Here is a 14,175-nt window from a genome sequence, read left to right on the forward strand (position 1 = left end):
CATTCCAAAGTAGAATTTCAGAATGGTGTCCATACATAACACAGAATCCTGAGGCCATTGTGTCCTACAGAAAGCCTATAGATCATGTGCATGTAAGAAAACGTGGCATGTGTTTTCGCACTAAGGCATGAAATGCTGCGCGTTGTGAACCTTGACCTTGTCCTTCCGTGGGACGATGTCTTACGCCTATGCTCTCTTTTCATACGGACATAGATACATTCCTTTCATATCCTTTTCAACTGTATTCGTACGCTTGAAGTGAACGGACAAACGAACGTATGAAGGCTCGGTCGGTAGCCGTATCCCTTTTATAAGGTTTAGTATAAATCAGTCTTTACACAACAGGGTGCCGCACAGGTGTTCCTTTACCAAGAGAGATAACACCGATTCATGCATGTCTCAGGCAATTATCTTTGAGGTCCGGAACAATCCGTCTCAAGACCTGCCTATGCATGCGAACACACACACACACACACACACGCACCCACACACACACACACACATTTCTTTTCTTAAAACATCTTAATTTGACATTAAAGGATCATGAAATCTTCTTGGGAAAAGATCTAAATCAGTGAATCAATAAGATATGCGGTATGCACGCACACACACACACACACACCTATTTTATACAGCATTTTTAGGGAGAAAAATTCAAAGCCATTAATGAATTAGATGGTATTTTATGTATAGTTTATAAATTATAAAGAAAAGGTAGGTCAGTCCCTTGTGCTTCATGATTCTTATACAGACACACAAAATATGATTATAGGCTTATAATTTATCTGTTCAATATACAAAACACTTCATGTTTACATTTCACTTCTGAACGGTTTTAATGCATTTTATACAGATTGGAAAAAGCATGAAGCCGGACATGTGTGTGTGGATGGTCTGTGGATGTGTATTGTGAGTGTACATCTGTGTCAGCATCTGTGTATATGTGGGTATAAGTATATGTGTCCACATAAGTGTGTATATGTGTGTGTAGACTGTAAGTATGTAATATGTGTATTGTGTAAGCAGAGGTGTAGGAGTGTGTGAGTGTGTGTGTGTGTACAAATATGCGTTTGTGGGGGGTGGCTCTGGTGGAGTCCATGATGATGTGCAGCACAAGGCAGTGTCCTCTCAGATCATTCCCCACCACTCAACCCAAGCCCACGCCATCATTAAAACAACAACAACAACAACAACAACAACAACAGATCATTTACAAACCCACGAGTGCGGACCCGGGAGAAAGGCCCCTCTCCCTGATCCCTGATCCCTTTCCTTTCAGAGCAACAAAAGTGGGAAGGCCCCGGATAGAGAAACAGAAAATCACCTAACACCAAATCCTCATGATGTCCTTTAAGAACCATAAACTTGAAGACGTGATAAGAGATAACCTTTAAATACCGTATTGTTACAGACAGGGGGTATAAAAGGGTAGAGATTAGAGCAAGGAGACAGAGCTGTGTGTGTGGAATCCCTCTAGCTTATTACAATGATCGTTACAACTTTTATACTGTGATCAGTTTAAATGCTAAAGTCTTTTTTTTGCGGCAAATATAAATTAAAAACTCTCTCCTGCCATTGGTCTCTGTTCCTGTTGATCCAGCAGCCCAGCTTGTGTTCTCCCTTGTGATTGGTTAATTGCCCCTGCCGCAGCACTGGCCCATGCGGCTCTGGGAGGCGGGCTCGTTCAGGTCCACTCCAGGTCTGGTCCGGCCGGCCGTTCCGAGTCCACTCTGGGGGTCACTCTTCGGAAGCTTCTTAGCTGCAGATATAACAAGACCAGACCACCATTACAATTACCGTGCTCACAAATTAGACAAAGTACAAAGTACGGTTAGAGAGGTTTGGCTTTCAACAGGTTTAGCTCCTAATACTTAGAATTCCTACAGAAATCAAGTGGAAAAAACATAGCAGGACAAACAGGTATGGGTACATCAACGGCTTCTACTGACACCCAGAGGAGGCTACAGGGTGTGTGGCACAAGGACCAAGGACACAAACTGCAGGTGCAGATAAGCCGTCAGACTCAGAGCAGACAGCTATGGGGTAAGGGTATCAGTTGCTATAGAAACAGAGCAAGGGGGTAAGGGGAATGAAACCGTTACAATCAAGCTAGATTGTACAGCTAGATTGGCAGATGATTTGTTTCTGTGGCTAAAACCATGGGCCTGGAGGATGCTTTCCACACTTAAAGCTGCTTTCGCAGGGGACTCTGAGTATCTGTCTCCAAAGGGAAAAGAAAAACAAAAAAGGTCTGGTGTGGTCTTGTCGTTTCATCTCTCGTCAGGTCCAGACGTCTCATCCTCTCAGTTCACTGGCGGCACCAGAGGCAGCGTCCACAGGTGCGGAGACTCAGCTTCCTGTGTCTTACCATAAAGGGAGCACCGAGAGCTATCATGACACTTTTAGAACCCCTATTGGGCTGTTTCTTCACTTCAGAATACAAAATGGCTGTAGAGAGGGAAGTGGCAGGTTGACATGGACAAGGCCAATTAAATGTTGTAAGACTAGAGTAATGTGATATGTGTGCAGTCCATGGCATTGTTTGAACAACAAAAACATATTAATTTGACAATGAAAAGAACAATTGAAAATGTCAGAAATGCCATAAAATAAAGTGTAGTACCACAGTTACTACAATTCAACATAATTCATTTTATCACAGTCTCAAATAGAAGGTCTATTTCTAATATATGACACCTAGGGAATGTAAGACAATAAGCTGTCTAGTATGCACAGAACGACACAGGATCTCTGCAGGCTAAGCAGACTTCCTTCCAAACCACGGGAGTGAGAGAGGGCATATGTGGCCATGTCTGGGTTAATGATGCGGTACATGGGGAACAGTAATGCGTGCTTTATGGGGTTACCACCTGGGGCTGAATACTCAACCGCACCGACCTAAACATCCAGAAACAAAGAAATGTCTCAAGCTCACGGTCTAAAGCGATGAACGAGACTGAGAGCTGTAGGCCTAAGCCCAACAATGAAATTGAAAGAAATGGGCTGTTCTGACATGCATTGAGTGGGATCATCAAAAACACTGAAGTGAAACATTCCGCCCCTCCCGAGTCAGATGAAGTGACCGGCCACCTCAAATAGACTGTGTGGAGGAGGCTCCAACACAGAGTGACCACACACATAAATAGCCGACATGACAAGAGCCAAGGTAATGGAGGAAGCCGCAGCTGACACACCGTGACCCAGGTGCATTTAAAACAGAGAAGAGGAGAGGTGGGAATGGGGATGTGTGTGTGTGTGTGTGTGTGTGTGTTGATGGGGGCAACAACAACAAAAGCTGTCTAATTCCATCCTGCTCCCACCAGAGTGGAGTCCAAAGGGTTCTGACAGGCTGTGTCCACTCCCTCACTAATCATGAGCAAGTGTTCAGCGACTGCAGGCGCACTCTCACTGGGACTATGGGGCTGACAGGGAAAACAAGCACTCACTCACAGCACACACACACTGAACACACACACACACACACACACACACACACACACACATATACAGACGCATATAAACACACACTAAACAAACACACACACACACTAAAAAACTCAGGGCCAAATGCACACTGATCAGACCAAAACACAGACACGAATAAAAACACAAAATAAACACAAACATACAAACACAAACACACACACACACACACACACACACACACACACACACACACACACACACACACACACACACTTTAAACACTGACGCAGGTGACAGAGTAATTCTGTGACCAAGTTCAAACACTATTCAATTCCTAGAGAGATTATAAATTCATTCAATTGGCCAGTTTTAATTAAAGCTGCCTGTAGTTTAGCCTCAAGTTTTCAATCCCATCCGCTGGAAGGTCAGTCGATTAGAAGAGTGGAACCTGGTCAAGGGTCTCATTCACTCCACATCAAACTGAAGTGCTTTCAAGCACCTTTTCAAGCACATTTCCTTTTAAACCCATTTATTTTGTCAGCCTAAAATTAAACAAACACACACACACACACACACACACACACACACACACACACACACGCACAGCACACACACATGCACAGCACACACACCTCCAGTTAGCTTGTTATGAGAAATACCAATTTGTTTCCCATGATTACAAAACTAGGATTTTCTCTTGTGAGCGTCACCATAAATAAGGGTGACTCCTTAATAAATGAATAAACTGACATTTTATACACCTGCAGCAGAACCTACGTAATTTACAACCCAAATGTAATCAACATCAATCCACTGAGTGTTGACAGCACCTAGGATGCCGGTTCTTTGTCACTGTCGGGGTTAGTCAGTGAATGAGACAATTAGGCAGGAAGGAATCAATGCAAATCCACAACTATAAGTATAAAGCTTGTGTCATCAATACACGTGTCTTCAAAGATTAAGTGACCCTATTGACCCACGACATCAAGTCGTCAGAGAGTCCTGTCCAGAAATGTGCCCCTTTCACACTTTTCTCTGGATCTCTGATGAGCTCCAGTCTTGTTCATGGTACTGCTGCATAATGTATGGTGCCACCTCTTGTGTTCTAAGGAGACCTCAGGATGTGTTAAGGCTCATTCATGTCCAATGGTAAATTTGGATATGAGCGGAGAGCCTACTTTGCATTCCTTTTGTCCATATTTTGCACTTGTTCAGCAAGCTTACAGACACGGACGAGAGACATTTGAAATGGACATATTCTTTTTGGAGCAAAAGTGAAGCATAAATCAGGCTTTATTCCAGACAGTGCTAGGATGGTTTAATCCTGCTATGGGTCACTAGCATGGTCCAGCGTCAGTTGTGGCACGGCTAGCTGGGACACATGCACCGTACAACCGCGAACCGGGTGCGATTCCCCGCGGTCCTTTCCGGATCCCACCCCTACTCTCTCTCTCGTTCACTTCCTGTTATTCCTCACTGTTCTGACGCATTAAAAAGGCATAAAAAGCGCACCGCAAGAAAGAATAATAGCATGGCCCTTGTGTTGTGATTCCTGATCTTATTGGTTTTGTTTATATATTCCTATATATTGTTTCATGTAAAATAAGCAGCAAAACTGGACTGATGGAAGATTGACCCCGAAAATATGCTGTGAACCGATTAGCTGAGTTATAGCTTTAAATAGAACAACATTGATCTATTCAACAGGCATGTCTACACAAAGCATCTCACAGTATTGACATAAATCAGAGATTCCCCAACTGTGGTACCACTGGTGTTACGCGAGAGGAGAGGGCTATGGCGGAAAGGTGATTAAAAATGAACTTTTCATATTGTCTGTAATTAATCCATGAATAAATAAATTATTTTGATTCAGGGTTATAATGATATGGAAACAGGACATTAAAGGAAATGATAGGCTACACTTTCATTAAAAAATAAAATAAAATAAAAAAAGAAATGGTGCCTGGAATGCATCAATAGAATGTGTTACTTTTTTAGTGTGTCAGATGGTGGGGATACGCGAGCCGAGGCAGGACGTTGAAGGTGGTACGTGGGGGGGAAAGTTTAGGAACCGCTGACATAAATGAACCCCAGTAGTCTATATGAGCTCCTAAGATCCTGTGTGTTGTGGCCACACTGGTCTACTTCACCAGAGTTCATGAGCTGAGCCACAGACAGGGCAGATGCTGTGCTCTAGGGACAGAAGGACAACTTACCGATGGCCATGAAGATCTCGTTGACGTTCAGGGCCGTCTTGGCAGACGTCTCCATGAACAGAAGGCTGTTCTCGTCGGCGTAGTCTTGCGCTTCCTGCAGAGGGCAAAGGTCAAGAGGGAAGCCAATGGTCAGGTAAACAGGGGTCAAGCATGTGGACACAATTAGCAGACCGCAGCACAGACACATCAACACCAAATAAATCCACGCCACAATAAAGTGGCCAATAAAAACCTGCTTCAAAATAACATTGGACATGAAGGATGACAAACAAACAAAAAGAAACATAGACATACACACGGACACAACACACAAGACACAACATTCCCTCTGCCATCAAAAAACATATCCAATAGCAGAACTACACAACATTACAAAACAAATGTACAAATTCAAACATACACAGGCACAAACACACAACACAGGCATCCCAGATTACTCTCTCTTTCTCACACACACACACACACACCTGATACTCCACGGTCCTCTTGTTGGACAGGTCGGCCTTGTTTCCGGCTAGGGCGATGACGATGTTAGGGTTGGCCTGCTTCTGCAGCTCCTTCACCCAGCTCTTGGCCCGTGTGAAACTGTCCTTTAGTACGGCAACACAGGAGGGACACACAGGTCAGTACACACACACACAGGGGACGACATCAAAGATTGTTACCGTTCAACAACGGTCTCTGATGAACTTAGCACTGAATACCAACCAAATGCTGATGAAATATAGCCTGGGTTTTCCCATACTGCCTTGCGCGGTGATTTCAATCCCGCTGCTAAGCCAGTCTGGAAACTAACGCCCAAATGTTCGCCTGATGTTGGCGAACCAATCACAGAACATCCGAGAAGTTTCCGTTGCCTTCTTGCGTCTACATTCGACGCCAAAGGATTTACACTGATGTCAATGGCAGCCCTTAGCGTTGCATACGAACGAGTTGGGTGAGCTATGCGCATTTGATAGACATCCGTGGCGCCCAATGAACGGATCTGGGCATTTTTTCAAATACGAGAAAATGAACGTCTGGTTGCCAGACCACGTCTCATTTGAGAAGTGGTAGGCGTTAGCCAGGCTAGATGAAATATGAAATTATTTCAGAAACAAAATAATGATTTTCTCGAGTGGCATCATCGCTGGTGAAATGACCACTTCTCTGACAGTGGCTGGTAGATGTTCACATTTTGAAAAGTTAATTTCTAACCCTGATGTGTACGCACACACACACACACACACACACACACACACACACACACACACACACACACACCTATTGCTGTAAATAAATCAGTCAAATAGTTTTCTGCCAGTCGGTTTCTACTCTTCTAGAATGTTTCAAACTACTGAGGGAATGGGAGTGTGTGTGTGTGTGTGTGTGTGTGTGTGTGTGTGTGTGTGTGTGAGAGAGAGAGAGAGAGAGAGAGAGAGAGAGAGAGAGCCCAAAACACACACTGACTTATAATGCAGAATACCAATGTCACCAATGTGATGACATCCCCCTGTTTAAAACAGTCCAATGTTCAAAGCACTACACTTCTGTGAGTGGCCAGCTACGCCTCCATCTTAGGACACTGATTATGTCATCCAGCACAAGCAGGACAAGCCTCATCTGCATCACCCATCTGCAAAACAAACCCACACCCTTGCAAATCAAGCCACATTCGCCAACCATTGGGGTGTGTGTGTGTGTGTGTGTGTGTGTGTGTGTGTGTGTGTGTGTCTGTCACAGACCATAAAATCTGCCTGAAGTCATTTGTAGTGTGTGATACATTCTGCCGGTCTATGTAAGATTGAGTTTTTATTTGCTTGTCTGTGCCTGTGTGTGTGTGTGTGTATGTGTGTGTCTGTGTGTGTGTGCACGCGTTTCACTGCTCTACTTATGTCACAGTATCTTACTTAATTACAAAACAGGGTATGCCATACATTATGATAAAAATGCATGCATTTCAGTCTTATATTTATAGGAGGCAGGACCATACTGCAATCCTCCTGGACCACGAACAACCCAGCTCTATTTCTGCCACCTGGCTATAGGCTGCTAAAGTAAGAGTGAAGTTGGGTGAGTGGGATTAAGCAGACACGTCCAAAGCAACAGGGACTTGCAATGTGGCGTTTGGGAATTGAACCCATGCAGACCGTCTCTCAGTTGGCAGCGTTACTGCGGATGCCCGAACGCAATTAGGTTGCAGTGAAGCGACTAGTGTATACAGTAACTAACCGGGAGTTGAAATCTCCCGGTTAGCTCTGACCAGCCTCCTGACACAAGCCAAGGCCTTGGGGGTGGAGGAGGAGGACTGAGAACTGAAATGACTGAACCTAGAACTTCCTGAAAAAGGTCACCGCATCCTGCATCCAGGGGACACTTAGTCTAGCCGCAAAGCCACTATCGAGGCAGGCCGAGATAAGACTGTGTTTGAGCTCGCAGGTGATAATGGCTGGCCTTTACGACGCCGAAATAAAAAAAAAATGCCTCCCCGTCATCGGGCTGTGTGTCGTCCTAAATCCCGCCCACGCTGGCGTCTTGATGCTGAAGTCAAACCCAGACCCAGACTGCTGTCGTCTGCTCAGTGGAATATTAACACTTAAGATAACACACAAATAAAGCATCCTTTACAAGGCAGAGTCGTCTGTTGCTTTATATAATGTGGTGTTTTAGAGGTTAGGTCAGCAGCTCACAGGCAGCTTGCAAAACAACTAGGCAGTTCATAAAGCAACGATAGTCCATATTTGATCTTAGTGACGTCAGCCTTTGTTTACAGTAGAGCAACATGGCTAGAATGCTAATCGCTCATATTCAATGCAAAACACTGGCTGGAGAAGAGGAACCTTGGCTGGCTAAAAAATGGTCAATTATTAACCACTGGTAAATGTATGGTAATTAAACGTTCTATGCAGCCATGTTGTATTCATTTGAGCTAGTGTTATTTTGAATTGAAATATAGTTTAAGTTAGCCTGGCCATCATCAGACCATCCTTTAAGATTGAACATTATTCTGGGGAGTGTATTTCTACTGCACAAGAGGCATGATCAGTGAGCATAGTTCAAAAGACTCATGGACTATCCAAATGCGCATTTGGATAGTCCATCAACCAATCAGACCAACAATCCGGGTGCGCCTGGTGGATAAGCCCGTTTGTGACTGGAAGGAGATAAATGAGCAGGTTTCCTGCCTGAGCTGCAGGGCGAAATCCAATCATCGGCAGATCGGGCAGGGTTTACCCAGTCTAGCTTTATAAGTATGAGTGTTGTTATGAATCTTGATGTGAAACCCATCTGCTTCAAATTCACATTATGTGCTCGGAAACCTAAAATGCACAGCTTAGTGGTGCAAATCCAAATGAATCAGCTAGCTAGTAATACAGGCTTTGACATAACTGGAAACCTGACATGCTTTAGCGCTAAATCACCCTGACCCGCGCTTGGTTAAACCCACCTTCCATCTTGAAGCTACCTCAAGCACCACTAGGCACAGGTTGGTCAGAAGGTAAAGGTGGGGCCAGATACCCAGGGACAGTAGTCCTGAGGAGAGATTAAGCCTCAGAGGTGATCATGAGGAAGCACTTGGCCTCCATATGCCCTAACTCCTCCAGCTTCCTAGCAATAGGGAAGCGGCTACTTAGCGCTTTCGATTTTTTAACTGGGCGTGTTATAGTGAAACCGGAACATGCACTCGTCTCACATGACTATAAGCTAAAACGATTAAAATGTGTTGAACTGTACGTGTGTATACTCCAAGCAAACAAGTGTTTGTGGATGCATGAGTGAGCTGTCAATGCCTAGCGAATTAGATGCTTTGTGTGTGCCTGCAAGCTGTGTGTGTATTTTGACTGTGTAAACTATACAGCCACTGTACCTCTCACAGCACTAGAGAGATTCTGTTTCTGTGTGTGTGTGTGTGTGTGTGTGTGTGTGCGTGTGTGCGTGTGTTTGTAAGTCTCTTACTGTGCTGGTGAAGTCGTAGACTAGGCTCCTCTGTAGTAGAGGAGTGTCAGGCTGTGTCTAATGATGCTGTGTGTGTGTGTGTGTGTGTGTGTGTGTGTGTGTGTGTGTGTGTGTGTGTGTGTTAGCTCCGCCTGTGCTCCTCTGCAGCACATGGGCACCAGGTTGTGGTAGCGCTCCTTTGAGTGTGTGTGAGAGAGAGAGAGAGAGAGAGAGAGAGAGAGAGAGAAAGAGATAGAGAGAGAGAGAGTGTGTGTGTGTGTGTGTCCATGCCTCTTACTGTGCTCGTCATTGTCCAAGACTACCATAGCAGCTTGTGCTCCTTTGTAGTACATGGGCGCCAGGCTGTGATAGTGCTCCTTTAAGTGTGTGTGTGTGTGTGTGTGTGTGTGCGCGTGTCTCTTACTGTACTGGTAATGTCGAAGACTGCGATGGCGGCCTGGGCTCCTCTGTAGTACATGGGCGCTAGGCTGTGATAGTGCGCCTTTAGGTGTGTGTGTGTGTGTGTGTGTGTGTGTGTGTGTGTGTGTGTGTGTGTGTGTGGGTCTCTCTTACTGTGCTGGTAATGTCGAAGACTACGATGGCGGCCTGGGCTCCTCTGTAGTACATGGGCGCCAGGCTGTGGTAGCGCTCCTGCCCCGCCGTGTCCCAGATCTCAAACTTTATCGTTGTGTCGTCCAGACAGACCGTTTGTGTCAGGAACGCAGCTACACAATGGACACAGAGACAGAATGAGAGTGAGTGAGTGAGTGAGTGAGTGAGTGAGTGAGTGAGTGAGAAAGAAAGAAATGAACAGGGAAAGAAGGAGTAAGAGAGAGTGAAAGGGGTAGAGTGAGAGGAACAGAATTAGAAGCATGAGTAAAACATGAGAGAAAAAGAGACAAAAGGTGAAAGAATGAGAAAAAGAGACAAAAGGTGAAAGAATGACAAAAGCAACAACACACAAGAAACAGAGAAAGCGATATCATCAAAAGCTAACACATGGTGACTAGGGAGTATCCACAGCTCATTTTGAGAAATTCTGAGATCTGACCGTTGATAGCGACACTGAGCTTTGTTGTCATAACAGATTAGAACAAGTCAACACTGACAATGCACACCGTCTAGACTCTAGGTGACCAGAGATCACAAATCACACTGTGAGGGCCACCAAATGAACTAAAATACACAAATCATCATAAACTATCAGAAAATTGTATTTACAATTTCACATTCAAGTAATTTAATAAGATTCTGGCTGATATCTACATTTCTAAATTTCTACATAACATCTCTCCATCACCGCGTGGACTATTTTAATCTAAAATCTACTGAATTTGAGAAATGCACACACACACACACACACACACACACACACACACACACACACACACACACACACACACACACACACACACACACACACACACACACACACACACACACACACACACACACACACACACACACACACACACACACACACACACACACACACACAGTACCTCCAATAGTGGCCTCCTGGAACTCCTGAAACTGTCCCTTCACAAAGCGCAAGACCACACTGGACTTGCCGACGGCCGTCTCCCCCAACAGCACCAGTTTGAACTGGCATATCTTGGAAGTACCCAGCATCGTTCCTCCACGAGCTGCCATTCCCCCGGCCAGACGCTATGCAGGGTTAGGGAGAAAGGCTCAAACGCAGGGCCCGCTAATGGACGATGAGCTGGAGGAAGTCGGCAGGGCTCAGCAGTGCAGCAGCGGCTAGGTCCAAGGAAGGACCTGCTGGAGTGAAGCCACACAGAGATCCAGTTTCAGAAGAAATGATGATGATGATACACAAGTCAGAAATCTCAGCAATGTTTCCAGGAAATGTTATTTGGGCACTTTTCCCAAGTCTATTAGGCAACACATTCTTAACGGGAGAACTTCTAAGCTGGAGAATTCCTATCTGGAGAATCATCAGCAGACAATTAGTCGTGGCCATCCAATCAGAGCACCAGGAAGCTGTAGCCTAACGTTAACTTGGCAAGATTGCTCAATAAGTTTCCTCATGTGTCATCATCACCGTTTGGCTGTCATATTAATCACAGAATAAACCAAAGAAACGTACTGAAGAGAAGCAATGGACTACAGAGAATGTTATTGTAATGATTTAGCTTTTCTTATCTAGGCCTATTTTTTCCCGAAACCACTGTTACAGTGGGCTATCTACACGGCACATCAGAAGAAACAAAACGTATTCTGTTGCTTGTTGGCAGCTCACCAAAATGTCCCAGCAGGGAAGGAAACAGTTCGTTAAAAAAATAAACAATAAACAATGTACTTTCGAAGACAGGATATGCTGGACACAGACAGATCAAAATAATATAGGCTAGTCTACGGTAAACGACTATGATGTGACACCCTTCGCATGTTGGAAAGAGCGAAAACGCTGACTAGCTTGACTAAATGGTTCAAAGATTTCAAATACACCAGTGACCTGAGCCAACTGAAATATGTTGCTACACTACCACGGTCATTCGTTTGTGTATTATAAACACTGTTTTGTATGGTGCCTGCCCACAGATGATCTGTCGTTTCGGAAATCATCTTAACAGCTAGTAATGTTTTTGTTCTCTAGTAGTTTGAACAACTAGACCAATCTAACGACGTTAACGTTGGTCAAGTGGAAGGTCCAGACAACAACGACGACGACAGCTGAGCTAGCAAACATTTCGTGTGTTTTGGTATTAGGCTACCAGACACAGGTTCGTCGACATTAACTGCCCACAATAGCATCAGATGTTGCTTACTTTTAAATAACCCTCTACTATAAGATATAATCATTCACCCTTTTTGAGCTCCCAAAATCACAACTAACGTTTAACAGTTAACGTTAACTTAACCTCTAAGCTATGGTGTGAACACAAACAAAATACCAGGAAATGGCTCTTACTTATCATCAATGTAATCGGAAACTTGTCCAGATCTTTCGGTATATCAATTGTACTAAATTTCACTTTTAACGACTACAAAAACAATGCTGTTACAATTCGAGGCTGTAATCGTTTCACTTCTTGTATAACATGCTTCCGGGAAATTTCCCACTTCCGTATACGGGGCTTGGCGTTTGCGTAGAGGACCAATTGAAACACACAACAATGGCTTTGTTTGAGAGGAGATGGTAACGCCCACAAAGTTCGATATTTATGGTCTACCACTGAGTGGCGCTACAACACCATAATAAAACAAAAGGAAAGAGTCGGGCTTGTGGTAAAAATTGTGGTTTTAAAGTGCGAATGAGCCATAAAGAAATGAGGTTGCAAGTTCAACATTAACCAACATAACAGCTTAATTTTCAGGTTGACAATCTGTTGTTGCCATACAGAAATATTTGAAGGGAATAAAGTGTAAGAAAACAGATTATCTCTAGCCTAACAAGCCAGACCCACATGGGAGCGTCTATATTTCTAGGCTAGTTTATTTCCACAGTCCCTCATTTATGATAATAGGTTACTAATAATTATAATGATGTGGTCTAGGACTAGGATGTGGTCTAGGACTAGGCTATAGTAGCCTAATACTGATAGACAATATTTGATGTCTAGAGGACAAAGAGGCAATCAAGTCCGTCTATGTCATATGAGACAGATTTATTGCCTACACAGACCTTGTAGGCCTAACCATGGAGATAAAAGAAAAACTGTAAAAGTGAAAAGAATGGGTCATCCTTGAGGCTGCAGGTTGTGTGTAAATTTGACAATCCCAAACAATACCCTCCACTTGTTCTCTCATATTGATCCACACTAAAAGCCCGAGTGGTTCCGTAGCAAATCACTGTAGCAGAAGAGTCCTTGGATGAGCAAGTCTCCTGCCTCCTCTACTCTCAAAAAGCCTTGAGCTTGGCAAGCACCCGCGTCAAAATAATTGTATCCGAAACCTGCAGTGGCCTAATTGGTTCCATTACACACTTCAGTATAGGCCTACAGTACATTTCTTCTCCACAAGAACAAAAGGCTCATTTGGTACCCGAGGAACACCCATCCCTTGCGTACTTTTCATCAGCTTGTTCTCAAACATTCCCCTCCCCTGCATGTATATTTCAAAAGCTTTTCCATGAGCGCGGCCCCTCCTCTATCAGCTCGTATAAGCTCGACCCATTAGATGACGTTATATTACATTACATGACATTCTAAAGCACTTTCATTAGCGGCCTGTTGATATGCGCCGTGGAAGCAGAGCCCTGAGCAGTGAGCCAGGGCCGGGCCGAGGTGGGGATTAAATAACGACAACCAGACAAAACGCCACCACAAACAAACAGCGGGGATAGGTATACCCCTGAACCCAGTGTCTCCTGGGCACGACCTCACGCAGACACACACACACACACATGCACTGGCTCCATGCAAACACACACACACACACACACACATGCACTGGCTCCATGCAAACACACACACACACACACACACACACGCAAGCGCGCGCACACACACACAGACACACACACACACACACACACACACACTTTTGTTCTCACACGCAAAACACCTTACCTGTATGTAGACCAGTATCATACAATGGCACACACTCAGTCTTTATTATGCATATAAAAAATAAAGTGACAAAATGAGAG

At 44.4% G+C, this 14,175-nt stretch overlaps 1 protein-coding gene across 2 annotated transcripts; it reads right to left on the reverse strand.

The window, feature by feature from the left end:
• Nucleotides 1–667: 667 nt before the first annotated feature.
• Nucleotides 668–12,638, reverse strand: LOC134070170 (ras-related protein Rab-5C-like). Of its 2 annotated transcripts, none has more exons than XM_062526424.1 (6): nucleotides 12,496–12,638; nucleotides 11,063–11,339; nucleotides 10,134–10,285; nucleotides 6,113–6,235; nucleotides 5,646–5,739; nucleotides 668–1,759 (listed from the first exon to the last, which is right to left on the reverse strand). In XM_062526424.1, the coding sequence occupies exons 2-6, from the start codon at nucleotides 11,211–11,213 to the stop codon at nucleotides 1,632–1,634; spliced, it is 648 nt and encodes a 215-aa protein (XP_062382408.1). In that variant the 5' UTR covers nucleotides 11,214–11,339; nucleotides 12,496–12,638; the 3' UTR covers nucleotides 668–1,631. The 2 variants fall into 2 exon arrangements, with proteins under 2 accessions (XP_062382408.1, XP_062382407.1); XM_062526423.1 differs by having other exon boundaries at nucleotides 11,063–11,342.
• Between the last annotated feature and the right edge of the window lie 1,537 nt (nucleotides 12,639–14,175).

This window comes from Sardina pilchardus, chromosome 22, assembly GCF_963854185.1.
Source record: "Sardina pilchardus chromosome 22, fSarPil1.1, whole genome shotgun sequence".
Taxonomy (NCBI): Eukaryota; Metazoa; Chordata; class Actinopteri; order Clupeiformes; family Clupeidae; genus Sardina; species Sardina pilchardus.

Bases quoted from the DNA above. Each gene is read 5' to 3' on its own strand.
- LOC134070170 (XM_062526424.1), bottom strand. From the start codon at position 11,213: ATGGCAGCTCGTGGAGGAACGATGCTGGGTACTTCCAAGATATGCCAG. The intron at 5,740-6,112 runs GTGTGTGTGTGT...TGCCCTCTGCAG, and splicing joins AGAGGACCGTGGAGTATCAG to GAAGCGCAAGACTACGCCGA. The intron at 1,760-5,645 runs GTAAGTTGTCCT...TTATATCTGCAG, and splicing joins CGAGATCTTCATGGCCATCG to CTAAGAAGCTTCCGAAGAGT.